Source organism: Sminthopsis crassicaudata, chromosome 5 (genome assembly GCF_048593235.1).
Source record: "Sminthopsis crassicaudata isolate SCR6 chromosome 5, ASM4859323v1, whole genome shotgun sequence".
Lineage (NCBI taxonomy): Eukaryota > Metazoa > Chordata > Mammalia > Dasyuromorphia > Dasyuridae > Sminthopsis > Sminthopsis crassicaudata.
In genome coordinates this window covers 32,247,161-32,274,168 of record NC_133621.1, presented here as the reverse complement: position 1 = coordinate 32,274,168, position 27,008 = coordinate 32,247,161, and the positions used below count along the sequence as shown (strand labels likewise).

At 34.8% G+C, this 27,008-nt stretch overlaps 1 protein-coding gene across 8 annotated transcripts in view; it reads right to left on the bottom strand.

Moving 5' to 3' along the window:
* Positions 1–27,008, bottom strand: part of SATB1 (SATB homeobox 1) — a 117,444-nt gene that overhangs the window by 46,701 nt on the left and 43,735 nt on the right. For all 8 annotated transcript variants that reach the window (XM_074269482.1, XM_074269487.1, XM_074269484.1 and 5 more), the window contains exons 6-8: positions 15,892–16,003; positions 12,182–12,636; positions 2,338–2,550 (exon numbers count right to left, since the gene is read on the bottom strand). In XM_074269482.1, the coding sequence (XP_074125583.1) occupies positions 2,338–2,550; positions 12,182–12,636; positions 15,892–16,003 (780 nt within the window). The remainder of the gene's footprint in view (positions 1–2,337; positions 2,551–12,181; positions 12,637–15,891; positions 16,004–27,008) is intronic.

Sequence of the window (27,008 nt, the reverse complement as noted above, 5' to 3'; positions counted from 1 at the left end):
TGATTACCTGATTAATTTAGGAAACATAGATAGGGCATATAAATAATTCAGAACAAAATAAGTTATCTCTGTGGGCTTTCCCAATTCATAAAAGAACAAAAGTTTGTAAATAAGAGAGTACTATCCCTAAGTAATTTACAATAAGAATATCTTGCTAATATACAAACTACATGCATTGATGAGACTTTGCAGTAGGATGGCAAATGCATCTTGCTGGAGGAGAAACAACAGTTTTAATTCATATTAGGACACAGAAGATAAAAAGCTGCACTTAAGTAAAGGCAATCCACATGATGAAAGCATGATGATGAAATCCAAGTTATTGCTTTGAAGAAACTTGGAGAACTATGAGGACTGTAGCTTAAGCAATGTGCCAAATAATCCACTGCAGTATCTATTTTAATGATGAATTATCAATGTCAGAGCTTAGGTTAATAATAATCAACAGGATTCAGAAGAGTTAACTCTGCCTAACAGATACATGTGGGACAAGGTGTGCTGTGCATTTACTAAGTAAGCATCTTTTCTTTAGCCAGGCAGTGTGAGCCCAGCTCTGAGGTTGTTTAGACAAGAACTCAATGGCCCTCAGCTTTAAGCAGCTTTTTTTTTTGGCCATTGGAGAGACACAAAATGAGATTGCAGATAAGTTTAAAAACCATCTCTTCCCAAGGGTGGGGTGTCTTCCCATTGACACTTGGTCCAACAGTTTAGGATTTGTATAGGATGGTGACCTGGCTCTTACAAAAGGAATACAGGCTAAGCTAGTTTTATGTTACTGAGATGTTTTGTTTGAAATGACAATATACAGTGTATATAATTGTGTAGGGTCTATGCTAGAAAAGGATGGTCAGTTCAATGACACTAACCCAGTACATTTACACTTTGTGGTGCTGTTTGGTTATAATGCATTAAGTCTTATTGCATATAATATTTCAGATTTAATCTTAAACAGATACAGCTTGGGATGAATAGTCATTTTACCTTGAAAAACATTTTCTGGTGAATATTTACATTCCAATTCAATTAGGAATAAGCCTAAGAACAACAGACCACTGATTAGCACAGTCCATAAAAAGAAGGCTTTTCTTTTACTATATTATAGTATCTAACTTCTTTCCTAAAAAATTTCTCCTTATTACTTCCCAATTTTACTTTCATTAGAATAAGTGTATATCCATCCAAGGTGACTACTTTGAAGACAAGAACACTCATTTAGATGCATAAGTTATAGTAAGCTTGTTTTAAAAATACACACACAACAAACCCCAATCACTTTCATTACAGTACAGTCACTCCATATGCTAATCATGTCTAGCAATGAAAGTCTATTGAAAGGTCTCAGACTAGAAGCTTAAGTCCATAAGTTTTTTTTTGTTTAATATGGAAACATGAACAGAAAGAATTGAAAATTCCTCTTTTTTTTTTTCCCTTGGGTGAAAAACTTATAGTGTAATATAAAATCTACCTATTTCTGGGAAAATGGACAAAATTCTTTATGGACCCCCTTTTAAAGCAGCTTTCAAGGACTGTATAAAACTTAATTATGAAAGATTACAAATGAGATGATTTGTAATTGGCACCAGCTGCAGTTTATATTGGAAAGCATAAATACAAATAGAATTATTATTTTTTTTTCTTTCTCCAAATCACAAAACTCTGGACCTGAACTTGAGGGGAAAATTTACTTTTCTTTTATTTAAAAAGTCTGCTAAGAGAAATAGCTGATGACTGACTAGATTTTGCATAGAACAGCAAACCACCCTTAAGGAGAAAAAAAAAGAACAAACTTCATCCCAGGGGCAAATGAAAAGATTGAATGCAGCATATTCTCTAATATAACAAAATAGCCATAGCTCTCTCCAAATTAGAAAAGCTAAGATGAATGAGAAGGTGACTTCTTATGTTATGGCTGATAAAAGATCAGCTTGCCATAAGAAATGGAGAAATTCAGAGGTGGAAGGCTTCTTAGGGATAGATAGTCTAGATTCTTAACCTTTATATGTCATGGATCCCTTTGGCAGGCAGATGAAGCCTCTGTCCCTTTCTCAGAATAAAGTTCTTTGAAAATTTCACAAAGCAAAGAAATGATCAATTTCAGTTAAACGTCAGAAAGAAAAAGGATTTTTTTTTCCTGATTAAGAAATTGATCCCCACTCCTGAGGGCTCCAGAATTCCTTTGGAAGATGCAGGATCTGTCCAAGGTCTCCAAAGGGCAAAAGCCAGGACTGCAATTCTGGCTTTATTTCCCCAGAAAGAGCCCTTGGCTGTGGGAGGGCCCTCAGGGAAGAGAATTCGGGGGTGCAAGCCCTGCTCGGACAAGAAGCGAGGCTCCTTTACCTGGGGAGGCCGGCTGGGGGGCGTGCTAATCAGAGGAGCTGGACCCATGGCCGAGGCTGCATTCAGACTCCTTTCCCTCTCGTCCTGGTAAATCCGATCCCTTTCAGCTTCCGGCAACTGCAAGAAGTTCTGCATGGCCCGGAGGTTCACCAGCAGGGACTGCGAGGCAGTCTTGGGATCTTCTTCCTTTCGGAGGATTTCGGAGAGCAAGCCCTGCGGGAGATGGAAGGGAAAGCGTGAGGCGCGCTGGCCCGGGCAGGCACGCTGTGCCAAGCCATCCCGAAGCGCTCCCTTTTCTTCTCCTCTGTGTTGGGGAATGAACAATCAGAGGCATTAATTCTGCATAGGAATATATTAGTGACAATTTAGGTGGTGTAGAAGAGAGCCTCAATTGTTGGCTTAATTTTATTAAGCATCTGCTTTACATACAACATAAACTGAATCTGCCTAATTGGTCTCCTTCCTTTTAGTGGCTTAACTTGCCATGAAATCTTTCACAGTAAGACAATTGAGAGAAGTTAAGATGAAGTGAAATCCTCAGCTCAGCAACATTAGATTGCAGAGTTCTCATGCTGGCTACACCAAAGCTGCAGAAAAATCAGCCGTTCAATATGTCAAGGAAAAAAAAAAAGCCATCTTGAGAAAGGAAAGACGGACTTTAAAGGAAAACGCTTCAGAAATTTGATTAAACAAATAAAAAAAAAATTCTCCCAAGGCACCACTTTAGAAGCATTAAAAATACTGCACATTAGAATATAAGCAGCTCAAATTATTTAAAAATAAGTGACACCAATTGGCCTTTCAATTTTATACTGGTGAATTACACTGACATACTCCAAATACTTTCAAATACTATCCTGCTATACCAGTAATCTAATATGTGTAATGCTGAAATTTGGAACTTCAGAAGACGCAGATGTAATTTGAAATACATAACTGCTTTTCCACATTACAAGGATCCACAGTAGAATGTTAATGAAAAGAACATTTGTCCTTTTATGAAAATAGAATTTAAGATGTTGTATAGAATAGCTGCGTTTCCTAGATTACTAGCACCTCAAGTAAATCATATTAGTAATTTTGAGGCTAAGAATGGTCATCAGCAACATGAAAAAAATTATTGTAGCAAAAGACAGCTTTTATGATTGATTTACCCCTTTAAGGAGGTCATTACTATTTTACGACAAATTTTTTTATACTTTTTGAGGATTGCTTTTAAGAAAGTGAAGATTTCTTTCTAATTTCTATTTTTCAAGGACTTAACTTCCTTCCCTTTTCCCATATCCATTGCTTTGTGTGGAATAATGTTGGGATCATAGAGCTGAATTTGTTTGTAACAAGATGGAACCACAGACCAAAGGTTTGATAGATGAAGAGGGCTCAGTCTGCAACTAGTCACCAACACTTATGACTTCCCCTTCAAAAGTCTCCATAAATATATTATTTTTGGGGAAAGGACAGGATGGGACAGTTGGGTAGAAGGAAGTGTTTTCTAGATGTTATGGCATTTTTAAAGATAATGGGCAAATGCCTTTTTTTTTTACCTGCTAAAGTAGATCACTGTCAAAATAGCAGGATACAAAATTGATGATTTTCAAATTCCAAAGTGAGAAGCTTGCATATATTTAATTGGGGATAGCTTCTAAATAAACACATTCATATCTGTGTCCATATTGCACAAACTATGCCATTATAAGAGATGACAACTATCAAATATTAGTTGTAACTTCAAGAGAAGTACACCAATTCGATTGAAAAATGAGAACAGTCTTGTAGAACTTGTCTTAGACAGAGGCTAATTCCTATACAATGACAAAGCCTGCAGTCAATTCAGTTAAAATTCAACCCAAAATGTCATCAGTCATCCAGACTGTTTATCTGTAGGACATCAAATGGCTGGTTCAACAGAATTTGTGACTGAATTGATTTAGCATGTGGTATCATAGTGATATAGCCTAAGAGATTTTTCAAAAAACACAAAATGAAGAATAGGGGAACATTCCCTTCTTTCTGTCCATGTCCCATTTTGCCCAAATATGTACTGATGATTTCCCAGATATCATTAAAAGAAAGCTGGGAATAGAGCAAGAAAGGCTGCAAAATAACTTTGTGTATGAGAGAATGTATCATCTTCATTATATTCTTATTAAATGAAATGCATGTCAAGTATACAAAAACACAATGTAAAAAGGTAACTAGTCAACTCCAACTGACTGCTAGAAAATTCAAAATCATATTTCAATGAGACCTATGACAGTCTTGGAGAGATTATGGTAGAATAGACAAGACCCAAAGGAACAGGCTAGGTATGGGACAGAATGGTTTGAAAGAAATCAAATAAATATCTTCAAAGGCAATTATATTGGAAAACTCAAAACTGGACTTGAAAAAATTAAACTGCTTTTAAAATATATATTCAGAAATAGAATAGATTTGTGACAGCACAAAAGTATTATAGAGAAAAAGTAAAGAAAAGAGCAAGCTTGGGGAAAGGCTCCATGTTTCACTCCTTCCTGTGTCTAACATGAAAAATTAGGGAAGGAGGTAGAGTAAAAACAAACAAACAAATAAATAAAAGGTTAATCTCAAAGTTTAAGGAGTTGGTATAAATAAGTTCTATTGAAAGTCTATGCTATCAATTACTAGCCATATTTAGCCAAGTATTTTGGAAGAAAAAAAAATTATTTTCATATAACATAATTATCCTAATGGGTCAAGTGCAATTTTATGCTTTGAAACTCTTGGAGAGAACTGAATCATTGACTGAAGTACTGAAGAAGCTGAAGGTAGGCCAGTGTAGATAATACCAGATATTTTGAAACCAGTTTACCCATTGCTTTCAATGGGGGGAGTGCCCCCTGGTGGACAACGCATGGGAAAAATAGCTACAAAACGTTTTGACCACACTGTATGAATATGTTAAAAATATTCTTGGGCCAGTTTGGAAAAATTTCCCCAAAATATAGGTATCAGGACATAACTACAGGAAAACACTTGAATAATTAAGTTGTTTTTGTAGCTACAGCCACTGTGATTTTGTTCCCTCTTATAGCTGGGAATATATGGAGACTTGCTTTTAATATATCTAAAGGGTCAGTTCATAATGCACAAAAGTCATTTAGTAACAAAATCTGTTAAGGTTAATAGCACAAGATGAAACTGCTTTCCGATGATTTCTGGTATTCAAATCAATAGTGACATTGTACAATCCCAGATTCTATCACTTATTACCTAATATGAGGTGGTAAAATGTCTGGATACAAACTTATCAAATATAATTATTCCATGTATTACTTTGTCCATTTTGGGGAATGGAACTTTGTCTATGCCATCATACTAAAATCACGGTTACATTATATAACCTTTTATAGCCTCATGTCTCACAAAAATTAAAATATAAATGTAGGATTCTAGCCTACTGTGGCAGCAGGCAGGATCTCATATGCTATGTTTGAGAATTTAAAAGCCATATTCCTAGTATTCATCAAGGGTTTTTACATGTATATGCATCATCATTTTCACACGCATACACACACACACACATAGACACCCACCCACAATTTTTACCCATCATTAAAAAACATCTACACTGAAATTAACTCAAATGTTCTTAAAAGGACAAAAATCAAAAGTAAAAATGCAGAAAAACTTAGCTAGTTGGGAAATGCACATTTAATACCAATTTTATTCATTTCCCTTCTTTAAAGTCCTACTGTGATGCTTCATTCTACACTAGGAATGACCCTGAGTTCTTACAAGACTTGTTGGCAGAGAATGAGCTCTAAGCCCCTGAATTGGCTGTTTTCCTCATGCCTAGAATGCTTTGCCTTGCAATCAAAGACCCGTAGAATTCCTTGATCCCTTTAGCATTTATATTCAGCTCAAGTGTCTTCCTGGAGAAGGTCCTTCCTAGTCTCCCTGGTTGCTAATGCCTTCTCCACTAAGATAACTTTCCATTTAATATATATTTCTCTTCTGTGTCCTGGTATCTAGATATGTGAATATACTGGTGTGTATATATGTATGTATATGGATGTGTATTTCTCCCCCTCACCCCCATTAGAATATATGTAAGCTCCTTGAGGGCAGAGTTTCATTGTAAGAGAATCTGTCTGTTGAGTGAAAACTATCCTAGCATGAAACAATCCAAATGTCACATGGCAAGGATGAGGGAAGATGGATGGTCAGAGTGCTCCACTGGTACTCTTGGAGAGAAGAAAGGAAAGGAGGACTCTAGAACATTAGAAGGATCCATTGTGAGGAACATATGGGAGGGAGCAGACAGGGATCATCATTTCCCATCCTTGGACAGGATTAGGCAGCTAGGTGGCGCAGAATGAATGGAGCACAGGGAAACCTGAGTTCAAATGGGGCTTTAGATATAGCTGTATGATGTTGGGCAAGTCACAACTGTTTGCCACATCTGTAAGAAGGGGATAATGATAGCACCAAGGGTTCTATGAGAATATTGGCAAACTGCTTAACATAGTGCCTACCACATAGTAAGTGCTTTATAAATGCTAGCTATTATTATTATTATTATTCATTATGAATTGTCATCATTATTTAAGGTGTAGAAGGGTTGTAACCTTCACCAATAGGGGATACATCCATACTAACGAAACCATGGAATCATGAATGATGAAAGGACTTTCCCTTTTAAGGGAGGTTTTTCAAGTGTTCATCTATAATTGTTTAAACTGATTTTTAAAATAGAGAAATTTCAAATTAATTAGCAATTTAGATGTTCATGGCTGGAAAGTGAAAGTTCTAAACTTTTTTCAAAGAAAAAAAAAATGAATTTATAAAGAGATTTCCTAGACCTGTTTATTTTTCTATTTCCAAAGAAGAGTTTGCAAGTCATCACAAGCATAGTTCATTACTAATTGTAAAAAAATGTTCAATAAATATTATCAGTACTTCCCAAAGCTAATTATGAATTCTTTAAAACAGCAGATAAATGGAAGTGTCTGCCAATTTGAACAAAAACATAGCCTGTCTGGCCTCTACTTTGTCTCCTCTTTGAACATAATCACTGATTCAGATAGATTTTTATCAGCTTCATGGAACTTCAAAGCCTCTACAAAGAAAATATGATTTGAAGAAACCTCCCCCAAATATGTAAAGCACCTCTGAATGCCCCATTTGCAGTGAATTTGAAATCACATGTCCAGGTGAAAGATGATTTTCTAACTCCACCCACTCACCTGGCCTTTTGCCAAGTAAGTTATAAGGAGACACATTCATCTATGTCGTTTAGTAGCATGGGGAGAGCTGTCATGGTGGTGTAATAGCACCTTTTTACCTTTGATTCAATAGTGATATGGATAGTGTGCTTTTTCTTAAATTACACTGCAAAGAATTATATGAACACAGTGGCAATTTCTGTTATACTTAAGCAGGCAAATTTCTCTCCATCAGATAATTTACAGAACTCAAATTCAATAAAACATTGCATGATGGTCCATTACTGTTATCAATTTTGAATAATCCATCTTCATTCTTCATTTTACTGGAAAATAAAGTATGCCAAAGACAAAAGGGAAAAGAAAAAAAAAAAGGCAAAGGCCTAAGAATGGAATCTGAGTAAACTCTGGGTTTTATTTTAAAATCCTACTATTATATAGACATGTCCAACATGTATTACACATGTGACACGTATAGAAGCTGGATGCTCGATGCTTAAATAGCAACTTTCCAGAAGTATATTAAAGCTGCTAAGTGTTTATTTAGAAGCTTTCGAAAAAATCTGAAAAATATATTGGCCTACACTTAAAACAGGCACAACTAATTGGCTCCTATTGAGATTTAGTCTCTTCAGTAGTAATTCATGTAAGCGTTTCCACCAAAGGCAAAAAGCAAAAAAGGAAGTGTTTCTCAAAACTTAGGAAATTATTTCTTGAAAACTCTACCACAAATGAATTTTATTTATGGGAGAGTCTTCAGAAATAAGGTGGAAAGATGTTCCTGTGACTGTGAAGGTCCTATGAAGCTCATGCTGATGTTTTATGTTGTATGCAAATTAGCAAATATGAAATTCCATGGGGAGATACTCAAATGGCTCCGAGCTCAATCTCATCTGTCCAATGATACAGACTGCATCTGTCCATGAGAGCCCATTCTTAGTGTGATCCTTGTCTTCCCACATCCATATGTTCTACACAGTGGGTCCATCTAATGTTCTAGAGGCTTTCCTTCCTTTCTCCATTCTACCAATGGAGAACTCTCATTATCCATCATTCTTACTATGTGACCAACCCATCTTCTCCTACCATACGTTTCCTTGATGACTTATTTTAGCTCATGCTTTTTTGCAGTTTTTTATTGGCTGTAGCCTGTGCACACCCACCAGGTACTTCTCCACTACCCTTTGTGTGATATTATTAGTTTTTAATTTTTCAGAAGCTATTGTAATACATGCTTACCCACCATACAGAAACAACCAGAAATGTTTGTGTCCAGACCATCATTGTTCCTCACTCTTCTGATTGCTTATGTGACAACAGTGTCTTTGTCTGATTATGTCATAAAGCTTTGCATTTGTATGTACATATTTTACACTATTTAAAAAAACCTTAAGTTGGAATTGCACATTGTAGTAAGTGCACACAAATGTGTGATGTGAGATTTAACTGTGCAGAGCTCCAGATATATACATATGCATTAGCATGTGTATTTTAGTACTCTATGCTAACACCATACACTAACACTCTGCACCTGCTTTTATTGAAATGCATACACTTTGAAATAAACACACTACATGCATTCATATGAATGTATAATCAATAAAATAAATGCAGCTGTGTTTTTTTAAGTGTGACCACCCAAAATACATGCATGCTTGCGTGTGCAAAAACTATGTCTCAGAAACTGCATACTTAAATAGAAGAATATGGAGAAATATACCCAGCGAACGATTTACAGTGAACTGCTTCAAACACAGTTGAGGAACAATTTCTTCCTGAGAACTATCTCTATTCAGCAATGAAGATGTTAACTGAAACACTTTTTGTGTCATTCATTCCAGAATAAAATAAATAGTTCTTTTAAAATGGATTAGACATTAACATGATTTTTATTAAGGTGCTCTGCATCTAGCTATACCAAATTTTCTAGATCGTTTTTTCCCTTCTCAGAAAAATAGTTCCTTCTTATGTGACATTAGCCACTGAATTACACATAAGAAAAGTCCATATTTTTTCTATTATCCTAACTAGCTTCAATGAATGGAAAAAGAGGATCAAAACTCTGCAGCTAGAAGAGACCCAGGAGATGGCTTTTAGTCTAATCCTCCTTTCATTTTACAGATGAGGAAACTGAGCATAGTGAGGTTAACTCATTTGCTCAAGTTTACACATTTATTAAATGTAAAACTCAGGATTCAAACCCCAGGCAGCCAGGTGGTACAGTAGAGAGAGGGTGAATGAGTTTCAATCCTGCTTCAGACTCCAGCTGTGGAGCCCTGGACAAATCACTGAACTCTCTATGCTTTAGTTTTCTCATCTGAAAAATGGAGATAACAAATTTCCACTAACTCACAAAGTTGCTAAGAAGATGAAATGAGATCACATATATTTAAAGGCCTTTGCAAGGCACCAAATCCCTACTCACTTTCCACTATTGAGCTTCCCAGTAATGATAGTAACTCCCTCAGAATAAAAACAATTGGTAAAGGATGATTTTTCCCTATCTCATATTCTGCCAATCATCTGGGAACTCTTTGCCATAAGAAACCTTCAATAATACTTACCATCCTAAGTATTTTTGGAGTTATCACTGTATCTTTGTCTTACTATGTTACCTCGGACTTTAAACTATGTACAAGATTTGTACAGTTTTAATTTGAGTCTAAGTGCTTCCTTAAGTACCATGACTTGGTCACTATTGGTAATGAAAAATTTGATCTAACATAGTAACAAGTAGTATTTTAAGCTTATTCCCATTTAATTATATATAGATATGACATTAAGTTGCCATTTAACTTTAAAATGTAGAAACAATTGTTACAGCTAAAAAAGTTAAGGCAAGTGTTAAAAAAAAATCACAGCTGTGAATCAACTTGTTATGCAAATTCTACTAATGACTTTATCTTGAATTATCTTATGAGACCCCTTGAACTATGATATTCTAACTACAAAGAAAATCAAAGTATAGCTTTAAAAGAAGATAAAATAAAAATGAAATTAACATCAGAAATGTTAAAAAGAACCTAATTCCTTGAATCTAGTCACCATTAAATACTATCTGCCTTTTATGTTTATGGCAAAAATTCTACTTTCCATCATGGTACCATCAGTAAAACAAAAAAGGCTGTTTATTTCAAAATGCCACAGTGCAATGGCCTTAGCACTAGAAAACCCAAATTCAAAGTCTGGATTTGCCTCTTTCCACTTGTGTTATCTTGGCCAAGTTATTTAAACTTATTTAGTTCATAATTCCGCATCTGGAAATCAAGATGGCTGAATAATAAAATGGTGTGTCGGGTCCCTTCCAGGACTAGGTCTGATGATCTTATATTTGAAAACAATTTAGCTCAGTGTTTCTTACAACATTTTATAACATTAGTTCATATATGTACACATATAATATATATATATGTATGTATGTATGTATGTATGTTATCTTCACTCTCTCTTTTTTCTTCACTAAAATAGAAATGTTCAATGTTTATTAGCAAGATCATCTACTCTGGATTTACCAAAGAAAAGACTCTAATAGCAAAAGCTGTATGGTGAACAGGTAACAATGGGAGAGGGGAGACATATACTACTGCTAGTAAAAAAAATATATATATATGAATGACAGTGTTTAGGAGAATGACTATGCCATACTAATTTATTATGCTAATGACCTGCTGTCACTAAAGAGCTGATCATAGCTGGTCTCCATAATCCCCTCAGTATTTCCCCAGGATCCCTAGCTTGAAAAAAAAAAAAAAAGTATAAAGTATTTTATTATTTCCAAAGCATCTTCCTTATAACAACTCCTTAAGACAGGCAGAGTAAGTATTATTAGGCCCACTTACACATAAAAAACCTAAGGCACATATGGAAAGTGGCTCGATCCTGGTTACACAGATGACTTTCTGGCACAGGGTAAGAATAATGAGCTAATAAATAGTTTCTAGAAATCCACTAAGCCAATGACTAGGTAAGCAATCTCGATATATCACAACCTCTTTTGACCTCAATTTCATCACCTATAAGATAGCTGAGAAGTTCCCAATTGCAGGAAAGTTCCTCACATTTAAAATATTTTATGATTTATGTTGCCATTCAGTCATTTCAATCTTGTCTGACTCTTCATGATCCTACTTTAGATTTTCTTGACAAAGCTATGGGAATGATATGCCTTTTCCTTCTTCAGCTCATTTTACAGATGAGGAAACTGAGGCTGATAGAGTTTAAATGACGAGGGTCACAAAGCTAGCAAGTATCTGAGGCCAGATGTGGACTTCCTGCCTCCATCTTGGAGTTCTATCTACTGTACTACTTTGCTGTCTCTTATGATTCATGACACAAAGACACAGCTAACGCCAACTTTTATACCTGCATTTTTGGTAGCAACTTATTCATGAGTGGGCCCTGAATATGATCCTATGCACAACTGATAATGTGGTCCCCCACAATCAAAGAAGTCAAGAAACCCGAACAGAAGATACATGCATGATCAGGAATAGCCATCAATGGCAGGTCATGTGAAATTAAATGTAGCATTTCAGCCAGGACACTGACAGAACGCACACATGTAGAGATGATCCAAAAGGAGAAAACGGTCCAGAACAGACGAGAAGGGACATGGCATGCACAAATAAGAAAATCTCCCAAAATGCAACCAAACTAACCTGAGTTCTGTTAAAAGCCACACGTGCAAATACTGCCTGGGAGATTCCTGCTCTTTTCAGTTCATCTCGCACCCACTGGTAGATTTCGGAAGACACCTCTGTGTTGGTTGAGACCTGTTGCTCCAACGGCTTGTTCATAGATCTACTGACAGGGGGAGGGTGGTTCAAGTACTGTTGGTTTAAGGACTGCTGGGCTAAGAGTCTGTTCACTGCATACTGCTGGTTCAGCAACTGAGCCATCACCAGCTGTTGATTTACCAACTGCGGACTAATCGGAGTTGATACAAGTCCAGGGTGCAGGTTTGGAAGAGGGGTCCGGACTGATGGCTGGCTGCTGTGAGAAAGCTGCACAGGGGATGGGGGCTGCTCAGCGGTGTTCCCTGGGACTGGCTGCTGGCCAAAGTTGACATGGTTGGCACCTTGCTGGGATAGTTCAGAAAGGCTATCCATCTCAACTACAAACAAAAACAAAACAAAACCAAAAAACCCACCATTTTAAAAGAAAATAATTATAATAAAAGATCACATTTATATAGATCTCTAATATTAGCAAAGTGCTTTAAAAATACTATCCAAGGTAGACCGTAAATAATCATCATTTCCAAAACAGAAAGACAACCACCAAAACCAGGTCAAACTGAGGACAAACCATATGTGTGCTGCCACCAAATCTTACCATTTAACTCATGCACTCACTATGATAAAAGATAAAGAAGAAAATTTGTTGTTGTTTTTCAAAATGTTGCATAACATATTTGGCTTCAAACTCAGATTTGTCACTTTATCTCAATAATGTTATTTAAACAAATGACTTATAAAAGACAGTCATTTGTTTAACTTAAGTGGTAATAGATTTAGATGAGTGAAATATAATTCTTAGTTATCATCAGTCATTCAATAAATATTTTAAAGTTCCTACTATGTGCCAAATACTAAGTGCTGGGGATACAAAGAAAGAATAATATGTGTGTATATCTACATGTCTATGTGTCTATATGCATGTCAAAACCAATGCACATATATATACTTCATATTAGGAAAAGAGAAGCAAGATCATTATTTCTCCCAGCATCCCTGTTTTCCTCCAAGTTTAGCTAAAGTCTTACAGGCTATCAAAAACCTCTCACAGCCCTCACTAATCTTACTGCCTTCCTTCGTAGATAATTTTGAATTTACCCCAGGGATACACTGTACACAATTGTTTGCATGTAGTCTGAAGAGAAAACAAACAACAACAAAACATTTCCCTCCCCTTTCTTTATATCCCAAACTCTTAGCAGTGCCTAAAATATTGTAGGCGTTTAGTAAATGCTTGCTAACTTGCCTTGAAGATATGAGTTCAAATCCTATCTTCGATTTTTTACCCATGTAATGGGTCCATTTAGAGACTTTTCCCCTCCAAATGTTCATATAAATTATTTGTGCCCGATCTACAGTAGTCTTTGGAGCTCAATTGGACATACTGTACCTTGACCCTGACATAGTGATGACATTTTGGCCATCACCTCTTCCAGAATGATGTTGTCCAACCAACCTTCCAATCAACACATGTAACCATCAGTAAATCATTCCTCCCTCTCTGGCACTCAGTTTCCACAGCAAGCTAGATTGGACCGTGACCTTTAAACCCTCACCCAGTTTTAAAATCTATGAACTTATGATTCTACAATATATTCCCTCTTTGAGTCTCCATGGAATTAGGGAACTAGTGTAATGGATCATAAAACTGGTTATCCGTCCCCATTGAAATGTTTCGTTTTTCCTAAGAATTTTTTTCTATAAGAAGCTATGGTGATGGGACTATTTTTCATTCACTCTTAAAAATCATTTTTATCAAAAAGAAATGGTCATTTTAATGCGGTGGTGATGCTGGTGCCATTAACCCCGGCCCTTCATGATCATCTATACTGGCCAGGTACCCCACAGGGGCTGACAGCTATGTATGCTTCAACCATTCTGCTGCAGGGAAGATGCTGCTTTTATTTTCCTCAGTGTAAAAGCTGAACATAGAGCTGTAAATAGGCATCCCCCCAAATACCACGCTATGCTTCCCTTGTGTAGATACCAGCTAAGTCTTAATCATCATTTCTCATTATCACTAAATATTCAAACTTTACATTTGGAAGAACTTATCACACTGCTGAAGTTAACTGGCATATGCAAACTATAACCAAAAATAGGGGAAAGAAACCTTCTATTTCTACAACCAAATGTAGAGATCAGCCCAAGTGGGCCATTCACATAGAATAGTAATTCAAGCAATTATCACAAAAGTGATGCATTGTCTTCATTACAGCCTTAAGCTATAAAAGGCAAGGAATCTGTTTGGGTAGATGGATGGTTTTTCTTCAACTACTAAAAGCTAAAACATGCTCAAAATTCAGATTCTCCAGCTTCCTAAAGTCTTTAAAAATATATTAATAATTATTTTTGTTCATAGAATAAATTTGCAGAAGCTCTGTAAAAATAGTTTTAAAACAGGATATAACAACCAAAGTTAAGTTGATATCGCATACTTTACATTAACATAATTTTTAAAGAATATAAAAATGGGTAAAAGTGATAGTTCTTAATAGGAATAAAAACACAATCTCAAAATAGTGTTCGATTTTGTGAATATTAACAACTTCCTCATAAGTTGGACTTGGAATCTAGAAAGAGCTCTGGACTTGGAGTAATAAGACCCAAGTTCACATCCTGCTTTAGAGTCTCACCAAGAATTCTAAACCTTAGTTTTCTCATCTATAAAATGAGGATATAATATTATACCAATCTTATATAATTTTTAAATGAGAAAAGAGTACAATTTATTCTATATATCTTGTATGCCCTTAGTTAGTTACACATTGTTTATTAGAAGAAGAGCTTCCTGAGAGTGGGCATTGGTTTTACTTTTCTTTGTATCCTCAATACTTAGCCCAGTACCTGGCTCCTATTAATTGCTTAATAAATGCTTAGTGCCTAAGTAATCCCTTAAAGCATTACACAAACATAAGTTATTGCTGTCAATAGTAGACACTAAGAGAAGGTAAATTCTTTGGCAAAATGTTATTTTAACCCTGTCATTCTTGTAACCCTATTTATCCTTATATATTCCTTGTAATTTTTTTTTATTCATTTTTTTCCATAACAGATGTTGATATTATGAGTTAAAATCATGTTTTGGGAAGGGTGTGTGACTGAGGAATCAGTGAAGTGGGAAGTCATTGGTCAGTACAGTGATTTGTTCGAGAAGATCATTGGGATGAAGTCAATTATGAAATTATCTACTTGCCAAAGTGTTTAAATAACCTTTGCAATGAGTGCTGCGTAAAAAACATGAATTATATTTTTCAAATTGATTGTGAAAATCACACAATTTTCCACCAAAAAAAAAAAAATCCACTTAATCCTAAGCTAAATCATATTTAATATTAGTTATTCAAGACCTTGTTAGGTCTTTATAGAGATGTTACAAAATGACAGCTTCCCTCCTCATTCCATGATTTCCTGCATGTCTGACAACCAAGTCAGTTTGGCTGATTTAAACACAAACATTTATTGAATTTAATTATCTCATTATACTCATACCCCAAAAAAAAGAAACACACTAAATTGATCTCTAATTGGGCAATCAAAATAGCTGGCTTTAGATATGATTGTGATAGCCCCCCCTTCACCCCCAATGACATGTAATGGTATGTGGCCCCCTTACAACGTTTCCTGCTTACCCAGCATATCTTTTGTCTTCTTGAAATGTTTATACCACCTTCCAAATTCTTGACATTTTGCTGCTGATACATTTGCATAGTAAGTGCTGTTCACAATGGATGAAATCATACTCTGCATGAAAAGGGGGGAAAACATTTGTAATATATAGCAGCACAAGTTGGAACACAGAAATTATTTCAATTGTTAAAACCATATTTTTTTATCATCTGAGTACCATAACAATTTTTTTTTACCCTTTAGCCTAGAGCTTCAACTTAAAATTCATTAAGCAGAAAATCAAACATTTGTTTTAAATGGAATGGAAAGAAACAATCCACAGAGACAAGGATAAAGCTATCAAATAGTAGACTTGTTAACTTCAACATAGCATCTCTAGATTTTCTCACTCAAAGACTTCCATGCATTCCCGGCTTGCAAAGCTTCCATTGAACCCAAATTACTACAGCTACCTCTTCTGCCTGCAAAGTCACAATATACTTGATACCTCAAGAACCTTTTGCATAGAGCTATTGTCTTCATTTTCTAGAAATTAGTTCTACTACAAGAGGCAGAATAGTGGACTGGATAGGGAAACTGCCTCAAAATAGGAAGACTTGAGTTGAACTTCAGTCTCTGACATATACTGGTTGTGTGACCCTGGGCAAATAACTTTTCAGTGCTCTGGATAACTCCCTAAGACTATAGTTGACATGAAAGGAACTGACCTGATGGAAGGAGTTTTCTCACCTGGGAGCTTCCTCTACCAATGAAATCATGGGACTTTCCCTATCCTGCACTCTGCCCTGCTGAGGGAGTTGGAGAAGTGAGTAAATATATAATTACTATAAAAGTTCAGAATAGGACATTTAAAATAACCATAGAAAACTACTGTATGAAGGAAAAATAATTTATTATCCAGATTTAATTCAATTAAAAATGGTATTATTATAGATTTTAAACTGGCCATAAAAACTCAAACATTTGAAATTAAGAAAAGATATACTATTTTAAGTATATATTTTTTCTTTCTAATCAGCTATTCAAGAGCAAAAATAGTTTAATTTCTAAAACATGAAAAGGAAGGAGAACCATGAAGTTTATTTATTTTTGCATTTTCAAAATAGGGAGTTTTAAAAACAAATAAAATGAATCTTTATTACTATAATTTCAATGAAAAGACCAATGTTCAAAAAAATTAAATAATTTTCCCCACCCCATACATAATAGTCAGTCAATAGTGAGTACATTAAAGACATTTCCCATTTAGTCTTAAAAATAATTAGATTTCCAATTACTTATTCTCCCCCTCCCTACTGTAACCCTTTTGTGTATATAAAAGCTTGCATTTCAAACTTTAGTTGGACTATGGTGAAATAATTTACAGAATAGAAGCATTGTTCTATGGACAGTTAATAACCAGAAAAGCCAGTTTGGGGACAAAGATACAAAATATTTTTCTATCGCTGTCTACTTTAAAGCTATTTCTAATTTAAAGCTGTGCTATTCTGGTTATTGACTCCACTGAAATCCATTAACAGTGTTAGTTTTATAATACATACAGACTAGTAATATGTAAACGTTCTTTGGATTCTTATAAGAGCTTGACTAAAAAGATGTGCTGTAGTCTGTTAGTTTTGCAAAGCACAGATAGCCTAGCAAAGGGAGCCTGTGAGAAACTTCCTGTTTGCTACTCATTGCTGTTACATCCATTTCCACATTTTTATTCCACTAAAATTCTCCTTCTTAAAGTGCTCATGATGCTTTCATTAAATCCAGTGGAGTACTAAAATTTATGTAAAAGCCTGCTACAATCACCAGTGTAAAAAAAGCCTTATAGAATTTGCCAAAACTAGAACCCAAAGATCCCTTGATCTAGTTAACAATCCATCATCATCAATGAAGTTTATTTAATGGATACTAATCCACAGACACTAATAAAACTATTGAGGCTATTTTGTGGATAATGAAGATTTCTCCCAATGGATAAAAGCTAATATTCTTCAGGTCCAACTTTTTAAATTCTATATGTTCCCATCCAGACATCCAAGCAAGTTCTTGAATACCAATATCATCAGTACTGTAAAGCATGTGTGAATTTTAACCATTCACTGTAAAACTCTTGATTTTTCAAAATTATGCTTCAGTCTATTTATATCAGGGTAAGTATTTTTTAACTATCAAATGCCTACTCTATTAAAAACTTGCCTTTAAGCCGGAAATATATGGTTTACCCTTTAATATGTGTGTATATACATATATAATATGTACACATACATATGTGTACATGCATACATATATCCATATATGTCATAAATGCTTATGGTTGTGGATGAGAAATGAAATCTGCAAAATAATCAATTTGGATTACAATCCTAGTTCTCTGTTTTCCATACATGGATTATTTCTCTGCAGATTATCTGCAGAAAATTTTCAATCAAACTGATTTTGCCAATAAAGCTTTCTGAGTTGTTTCTCCTCTTCAGTTGGTATGTACAGGGAATATAAAGGCATGTTGAAATTAGCTTAAGCAAAGCATCAAATAGGGCAAATCAAAAGATTAAAATATAGCAAAACGAATTAAAAGATTTTAAAATATTATTTGATATACTTGAGTCTTTCCTTTGCATTCATCCATGTTATTGTTTCTCTTTAGAGCAAGGAATTGAGAATTCACTCTAATTTTACTAGAACTACTATACTTATTGGTCAAACTTTCTGCTTATATGAAAACGTTCTCATCCCCTTTTTATGTTTTGCAATCAAGTTCTAATTTGAGTTTATGATGTCATAATCTCTTGCCACAAAATTCTGTGATACCTACAAATTCCAAGTTATGTTTTCATGTTAAGATCAAATTTCCTAATAGCCAGAGATTATCTTTTAAATAATAAATATCTAGGGTATGGGATAGGCTTGGGATAATAAATAAATAATAAATAATAATAAATAAATAGTAAAAGTGTTAGGTATTAACAACAACAAACAACAACACAGAGTTGAATCTGGAGTCTCTCAGAATATTTTCATAAAATGGAATTCACTTTTAAAAATGACACCCATTCTGCAAAAATTCTAATTCAGGGATACTTGCTGCTAATTTTCATTATTTAGAATGATCAGTTTAATATTTAATTCCTGTTCACTTATGTATTAACATCCTGTTAGTCAAACAAATCAACAAAGAAATGGCTCATTTTCACTCTTCCAAAGTGTTTATATTTTTATTGTGAGAAGCTGCCATGTTCATGAGAGCTGAAGATCAGAAGTCATTGACAAGGAGACAATCAGAAAAATCTTTCAATTCAAAGTTAATATGACTTTAGATGCTCCCTTTCAAAAATCGTTTGAGATGCCAAGAGAGTCAAATTGAAGCTGTTTTAAGGACTTTTTTTCACTAACTTATAAGAAACATTAGCCCAAGTTCTCTAGAGCATCACCAAACAGAGATAGCTAAGCATTTGCAGTGCTCTGTGGCCAAGTCCTTCCAATTCTGTCTTGTCTATTTAAATGAGTTATCAAACATGGACAAAGGCACGACTTGCATAGCAAGTTTCCTTACTGAATGGCCACTCTATGTAAAATATACTTGTAAACCTTAGGTGCCGGCAGAGGGGGTGGGTAGGAGGAAATCCCCTACTACAGGTCTCAGTTTCCTTAAAATTCACATTCAGATGCACCTTAGTATACGTACCCATGACCTGACCATCTCTTGCCCTTTCTGAGAAAGAACTGATAGACTGAGTAAATTGGCCCTCTATTCCTGTACTCTTTAGGCAAGCCCAATAATCTCATTTTAGGCACCCGACGTGTAAGCTTTCCTAAGATCCATAAAGCATACATCACTTCCCTATGAGGGGCTCGGCAATTCTCCTTCTGAGTCTGGTGAAGATCTGCTCTGAAATGGTGCCATCTTCACAGACACCCCAGTACTCTAGAATGATACCATCTGCCACAGGCTGAGCTTTCCTTTTCAGCCAAATACATTATTTATAACCTTTCTAATTGTGTAAAGGTAAGGAGGAAAATTTTTCTGAAGCTCAACTTAGATAGATATAGCTAGAATATTAAGAAACCACTCTAAAAAATTGAATGTCTCCAATTTTTTTTTTTTTTGGGGGGGGAGATTAGGGATAACATAGTTCTTCAAATCATTTACTTTTTAAAGTATGACAGAATTTTCCAATAGGAGGAAACGTATGTAATGCACATACAATATTTTTAGACAAGGAAGAAAAACAGTTGATTTTGATTTTAATTTTAATATTCATTGGGCATTTCACTGGCCAATGATAGCCAAGTTATCATTGAGAATTATTTCCCACAAAAAGGTTCATCAACTGGGGTGGGGGAGTGGGGGAAGGGAATGATTGGATTATCATTTTAAAATGTTTTGTTGTTCTTTTAACAACAACAAAAACCACCCCCAAACAATGCTAATCAGGTTATTCAATCATCTAAACTAAAACTGTTCATGCTTTTCTGCCAAATCAACCAACCACAGCAAAATCTGTTATCAGTGATTGCTCAGCTTCCAGTCACGAGAAGTTAACCCTTCCTTCCCCAAAAGTTCTCCTAAAATAACCTTAAATTGACCCACAAGGATGATTCTAGGAGAGTAAGAAAGGAAGGATTCCCTTTAGAGAATTGGAAATACTGTCTTTCCCATAATATGAGATTCTCTAACACACTCAACAGAATCCAATTGCTCCCTAATAATTCAGGTGACCTCCATACTTTTTTTTTTTTAATCATGAATTTATTCTCAATTTGAAATCATGACCAAAAATCATTAAAGGCCTTGTTGATTGTTTAAATAGGAAGGAGGAGGTTGGGGACTGGCTGGGGGAGGGAGGGACATGAATATCTACAAAATAGTGGCTCACCAATGTTTAAAGCTTTCAGGCTCTATCAGTGGAGAGGGCAAGGGCTGCAACAACTTATTTACACAATTATCTAAATACGATTAAACAGCTGATGGACAAATATTAAACTGGAAAATGTATAGTCATTTCAGCTTAATGTAATCCTCTTTCTGTAAACACCCAAGATGATTTTTTTTTCAACCAGAACAGTCCTGACATCTCATAAGCCTAAGGGTGAATAGCAAGAGATTGTTTTTGATAGTTATAAATATTCAAAAGACATGCAGACCATCTGCTTTCATAATACAGGTAAAGCAACACTGAGATGGGGACTGCTGTATAAAAATGATTCTTTTAACAAAGTCTTCCTCTCCTCGAAAACTATAAAGACAGATGTCAAAAACTGTTTACACAGAGCAATCAGGAGCGTGCAAAATGTAATATTCCTTTTACACACAGTGCTTGCTAAAGAGATTTTTTTTTCTTTTTCTTCCCATCTGTGTGTTGCAACACATTTCTACAAGTTAAAAACATTTTTTCAAACAGAGATCTCATGAATACCCAAAAACATGCTATCTGGCTTCTGAATGCTAATTAATTTCAACTAAAGAATCAGATTTTTTTTTTTTGGTAGGGAGGAATGTATGTTTTTGAATTGGAGTACTCTAGAGATCAGGCATAGAAAACAGGAAAAAACCCTTTCATAGGTTTGAGTCTTTAAGGCTATTTCACAGTTTAGTTTTTTTTTTTTTTTAATATAATTTATGTCTGTTTCATTTAGTTTTTTAATAAAAACTTATCACTATTAACCTCTTCAATATAGAGTCTAATATAATTTTTTTCAAGTGGTAAGGAAACTCGTGCACGCGCGCACGCAAACGCTCATGCACATGCTCATATACACCTTGCCTTCTTAGCAAGCTGTGAACAGTGTGGCTCATAAACCCCTACAGTCAATTTTCAGAAGTGAAACACTAATCTTGACAATAACCTTTTAATGTATTATATTAATGGCACAAAGGCATTAAGCACCTTTTTATAATTCTCAATAAAATGAGCATTTACTGAACAATCTGTCAAACTCCTGGCTTTGTGTGTGTGGTTTTTTTTTTTTTTTTTTTTCTCTTCTAAGAAGTGAAACTTCAGTTTGCCGCTGCCTACACCTCCCCTGATTTCCTGGTCCACTTTGTTGATTTGATTCTCCAGCTGAGATTCTCTAAGATAAATAAAAGGTAACTGGATAGTACTTTTTAAACAAATACAAAAATATACCTTAAATTTAGCTGCAAAAGGAATCAAATCTGTATCTAAATTCAGTTTTAGAATAGGGTTTCCCTGCTAAATACTTCAGAACCATTGATTGCCCAGAATAAACCCAGAAGAGCATGATAAGAGATCGTGATAAAGAATGGATTTGCTCATATTGACAGGTAGTCTCCAGCTGTTATTCTGGGTTGTTGTTGCTTTTTTAATAGAATAAATGAGAAGTAGCAGAAAATTCTAAGTATAATATTCTTTTCAGGATAATTGCCTTGTGTCCCCCAAATCTTTCCCCTTAGATCTTCTACTGCTTTCTAAGCTACACTCTTGGGAGGTACAACTAGGGGTATAATCTGAATCTCAATTTACTGACAGAATAATCACTTCCAGATTTTACTTAAATTCCACTTGCCATACAGTTATGATTATTGCCATTGTTATGACCCTAAGCCCTAAAGATATCCTTAAGAGAAAGTCAAAATTGTCTTTAAGATGCAATTACAGAATAATTACATAAATTTGCTGTTGACAGAAATTAAGATGCTTTTGCAATATACTACTAAAGAGTTCTCGTTTTCTTTTAAGAATTTAAAGATGATCATAGAGTATTTCCCAAGCTAAAAAGTCAGTTACTATTAAGTTATTCATATTTTTAAAAGGTCCTAAGTCTGTGTTCTTCTTTCTCTCTTTTGGTCTGTTTTAAAGAGAATTAGTTCACATAGGACATATATAAAGTTTTTCATATCTTTCATCATTTTGACCAATTTTTCTATAATACTATTTCTAATAATTCTGCATTCGATTTTCCTGTACATTGAATCAGATTTTCCTGAGTGAATCATAAAAAGTCTGATTTGCAGAGTATTTGAAAGAAATATAGTTTTATTACTTTCAAGATGAAAGTCTTTCCAAGCAGATGTCCAATAATCGGCTTTAATGAATTAAAGATAAGAATCCTTTGTAGCTATTATCATATACTTAAATGCAAAGTTTCTTCTTTTCAGGTTAAATTCCTCCCTTCCCCCATAACTCTTATTTATGGTATTAGTTTTATCTTTGCTCATGTTAAGGTATCAGAAGTTCAAAATTATTAGAGTTTGAATCAATAAGATTTGATCTAGTTTTATAACATTAAATTATATTTACTACTTTTGAAAAAGTAGCACAGTAGCCTGCTCATCTGTATCATGCTCATGCATTTTCTGCTGCCCTGGAATAGGAAAGCAATTCCTTCTTACCTATAGAATGTCAAATGTCCTATCATTGTTATGAAAATAGGATACAAATCCATTCTAAAGCAATGTAAGTTTAATTTTAATCTTATTTTATCTAAAACCATCTTTAAGAAAAAATTTCTAAAAGGCAAGGAATGAATTATTTGGATCAATTGGCTTTCCCCAAAATATTTGTTATACTAAGTTATCTCTTTTAAACCTCTGAAGATCTAAAATCTTTCTATCTTTTCAAGTTTAACAAAAACATTTTGGATGTCTAAATCTTATGATGAGTTGATAGATTTTAATGACAGGCAGTTTGAAAAAATATTTTGACCCTGATTTCAAACCTGGAATCTGAAAATTCTCTTTTTATCTTTTCATTAACTAGTCATATTGCAAAAACGTTCCACAATTTAGGGGAAATACTGTTAGGATTCTTACAGATGTTATGGGCCAGAACTTGAGACAAGGTAATTATTTTGGTTCAAACCTTTAAAGGAGTTTACACCTTTAAAGGAGTTCAAACAAAATGCCATGCCATAAGAACTCATGTTTACTTTAGGAAAGGAGATAAAGTGTTAAAAATCAAAGGGTTTGTTATTAATTGCATTTATGGTCCTTTGGAGCAAAAAAAGGCATGCCATTTATTTTTTCTTTGTTTCATGTCAGTAGAAAACTTTAAGTTCACATTAATTCAATTAAACTTTTGCTAATGATAAATAATGTGCAAGATACTATTCTAGATCGAATGCATTCAAAGATAAAAATAAGCCAGACATTTCTCAAGAACCTAGAATCAAATAAGAGTACAGGATATATATATATATACATACATATATATGTATGTATATATATATATATATACACATATATATGTATGTATATATATATACACATATATATGTATGTATATATATGTATGTATGTATGTAACTGATATGGTACAAAAATTAATAGTACTAATAATAGATCACATTTCTACACTACTTTAAATTTTGCAAAGCATTTTATGCCTATTATTTCATTTGATTCTTACAGCAACCCATTGAGGGAGTTGCTATTATTATATTATTATCCCCATTTTACAGATGAGCAAACTGAGACACTGAAAGATTCAATGACTTGCCTAGGGCAATACAGGTAGTAAATGAGGCAAGATTTGAACTCAGTTCTTCTTGCTAAAGGAGGTGGCACTTGAGACTGGGACTAGAATACAAAAGGTTGAAGGTGAAGAAGAAAATGTTCATTTCAGGCATAGGGGCAGGATTGATCAAAAGCCCTAGTGATGTGCTAACTTAGCCATCTGAATAAATTTATACACTCAAATGATGAATATGTAAATGGGATCTTTAAAGTCAAGGCAAAAAAGGCACTCTGTGATTTGATTACATATTGAAATTGCTTTATCGTTTGGAAGAGAAGTAATCACTTGGATTACCTGCACAAAGTAGGCTTGGGCAAATTCCCATGATGCCAGACCATGCTGTGAACTCTTCAGTAACAGCAGAGGCCGTCCTACTTGATTTTTGCTTCGTCCCTCCCTACCCCCAATTCATACTGAGCTCACACTGTTGGAGTATGAGGAAGGAATCTGATACATCTCAAGGGCAAGTCTTAGCTTTTCTACAAGGAAGGGACATTACCAACAAAAAATAAACTTCTAGTCTGACCTCTTCCTTAAGTTTAAATGAAAAAAAAAAATTAACTTGGGGTCTCCGAAAACATGGCTTCCAATTTTTCTTAAGTTTAGGTCTGCCATTTTATACCTCCATTCATGAAATCCCTGTCATTTTTAGAATCAAATATTAACATTTAAAATTCTTTACTATCTGGCCCTTTTCCAACCTTCTTATACATCAGTACTCAGAATGCACTTTCCTGAGCAGCCATATTAGTCTGCTTGCTATTCTTCACACAAGACACTTTATCTCCTCCCTCCATATATTTACATTAGCAATATCCTTAAGCCAGACATGTCTTTTCTCCTTAAAAATCTCTAGCTTCCTTCATGACTCAGCTCACTATTTATAAGAACTATAAAAGAAATCTTTCCTGGGCCAGCCCAGCTGCAAGTGCCTTCCCTCTACCTGTTTTGTAGTTATATGTAGTGAAGATGTTTTCTCCCTCACAAGAATAGCACAGTGACTGGCACCCAGGAAATGCTTAAGAAATACTTCTTGGCTGATTAACAGTGGGTGAAAAAGCATTTATTAAGTGCCAGCCCAGCTGCTAAAGGCTGGCTATACAAATATCAAAGGAGCAGGGAGACATCCCATTCTTCTGGAGAAGGTAACCCGTACATAAATCAGAAGGGGGAGCCATGGAAGAGAGCTCTGGTCTGGGAAGTCCCAAGGATTGTTCCTAGAACAGGCCAGTCCAAAGACATTCCCCTCCTTTTAGCCATGATGTGTTGATTTGATTACTTTTCCCAAAGCTCAGAGAGTATGGGATGAGTCAGGGTGGGACTTGGGGGTGGGGCTGGACACCTAGCATCAGGGATGGAGATGACTGGGGAAAAGAAGTATGACTCAGGGCAGTATTGGAGCTCAATGGTTTATCTCCCTCTTCTCTCTATACCTCAGTTAAATGCCTCATCTGAAAAATGTAAAGGATAATATATCTACAGTAATAATGAGTATTCATATAGCAAGGACTTACCATATGTGAATTAAGTTAATCATCAGAACAACCTTAACAAGGAGGGTAAAATGTGATCCTCATTTTACAGAAGTGTAAACTGAGTCAGACAAAGGATAAAACGATTTGCCTGGGGTCATGCAGCTAGTTAATGTCTGAGGCTGGATTCACACTCAACTCCTGACTCAGGCCCTGCTCTACCTACTGTATCACCATGCTGACTTACCACACAGGATTGCTTTAATTGTCTATTGAGAATACCTCTACGTTAACCTTAAAGTATAATATTAGCGTCAGCTTTATTATCATTTCACATAAGGAAACTGAGGTTCACAGAACTTATCCAAGAGACTTATCCAAGATTTTGCAGATACTGAGCAGCAAAACAGATTTAAACCCAGATTCCCTACTAAAGGGTAAAGTTTTTTTTGTGTGTGTATGTGTGTGTGTGTGTGTGTGTGTGTGGTGTGACATCCTTTTTTTGACATCCTAAACTCCTTTCCAATATGTCCATTATTATTTATATTTCCTTGGGTTCAATCTTTTGAGTCATTTCAATGAAAGACTCAATTTTTCAGCTGTAATATCATTCCATAAGAATGAAGATGATGTGAATGAATCCAACTTTTTGGAATAAAATCATAAATATATAATGTAATTAAAATAATCTCTCAAATTGAATAACTATTAAGTGACAATAATATATGTACTAAGTGTAACTTTGTCTAATGGAAAAATGCAAAAGTAACCTAAACTTCCTGAGTTTTGCTAACAGAAACCGTGATTAAAATACCTATTTGCCTATATACATAAGCCTATAAAAGATTAAGATGAGGCAAATAAGGCAATAGACCTTAATCCCACAGATGAAAGAGAGAAATTTTCCTTCTTTTCTATTGCTTCCATATTCAATTGCCAATGAAAATCTATAAAAGAGAATTCTGTGAATTTGCTGAAAGATGTACTTACCTAATAGTATATTTGTGCTCATTTAATTAGTGCCAACTATATGCTTAAAATCTTTGTTCCACCAATTTAGAAATACATTAGAACTTGACTTATTAAGTGTCTTACAATAATAAAAACAATTTACATTAACTTCCTTCACATTTTTGCTATGAAGAAGATTGTTCAAGAATTATCACTCCCATTTTACAAATG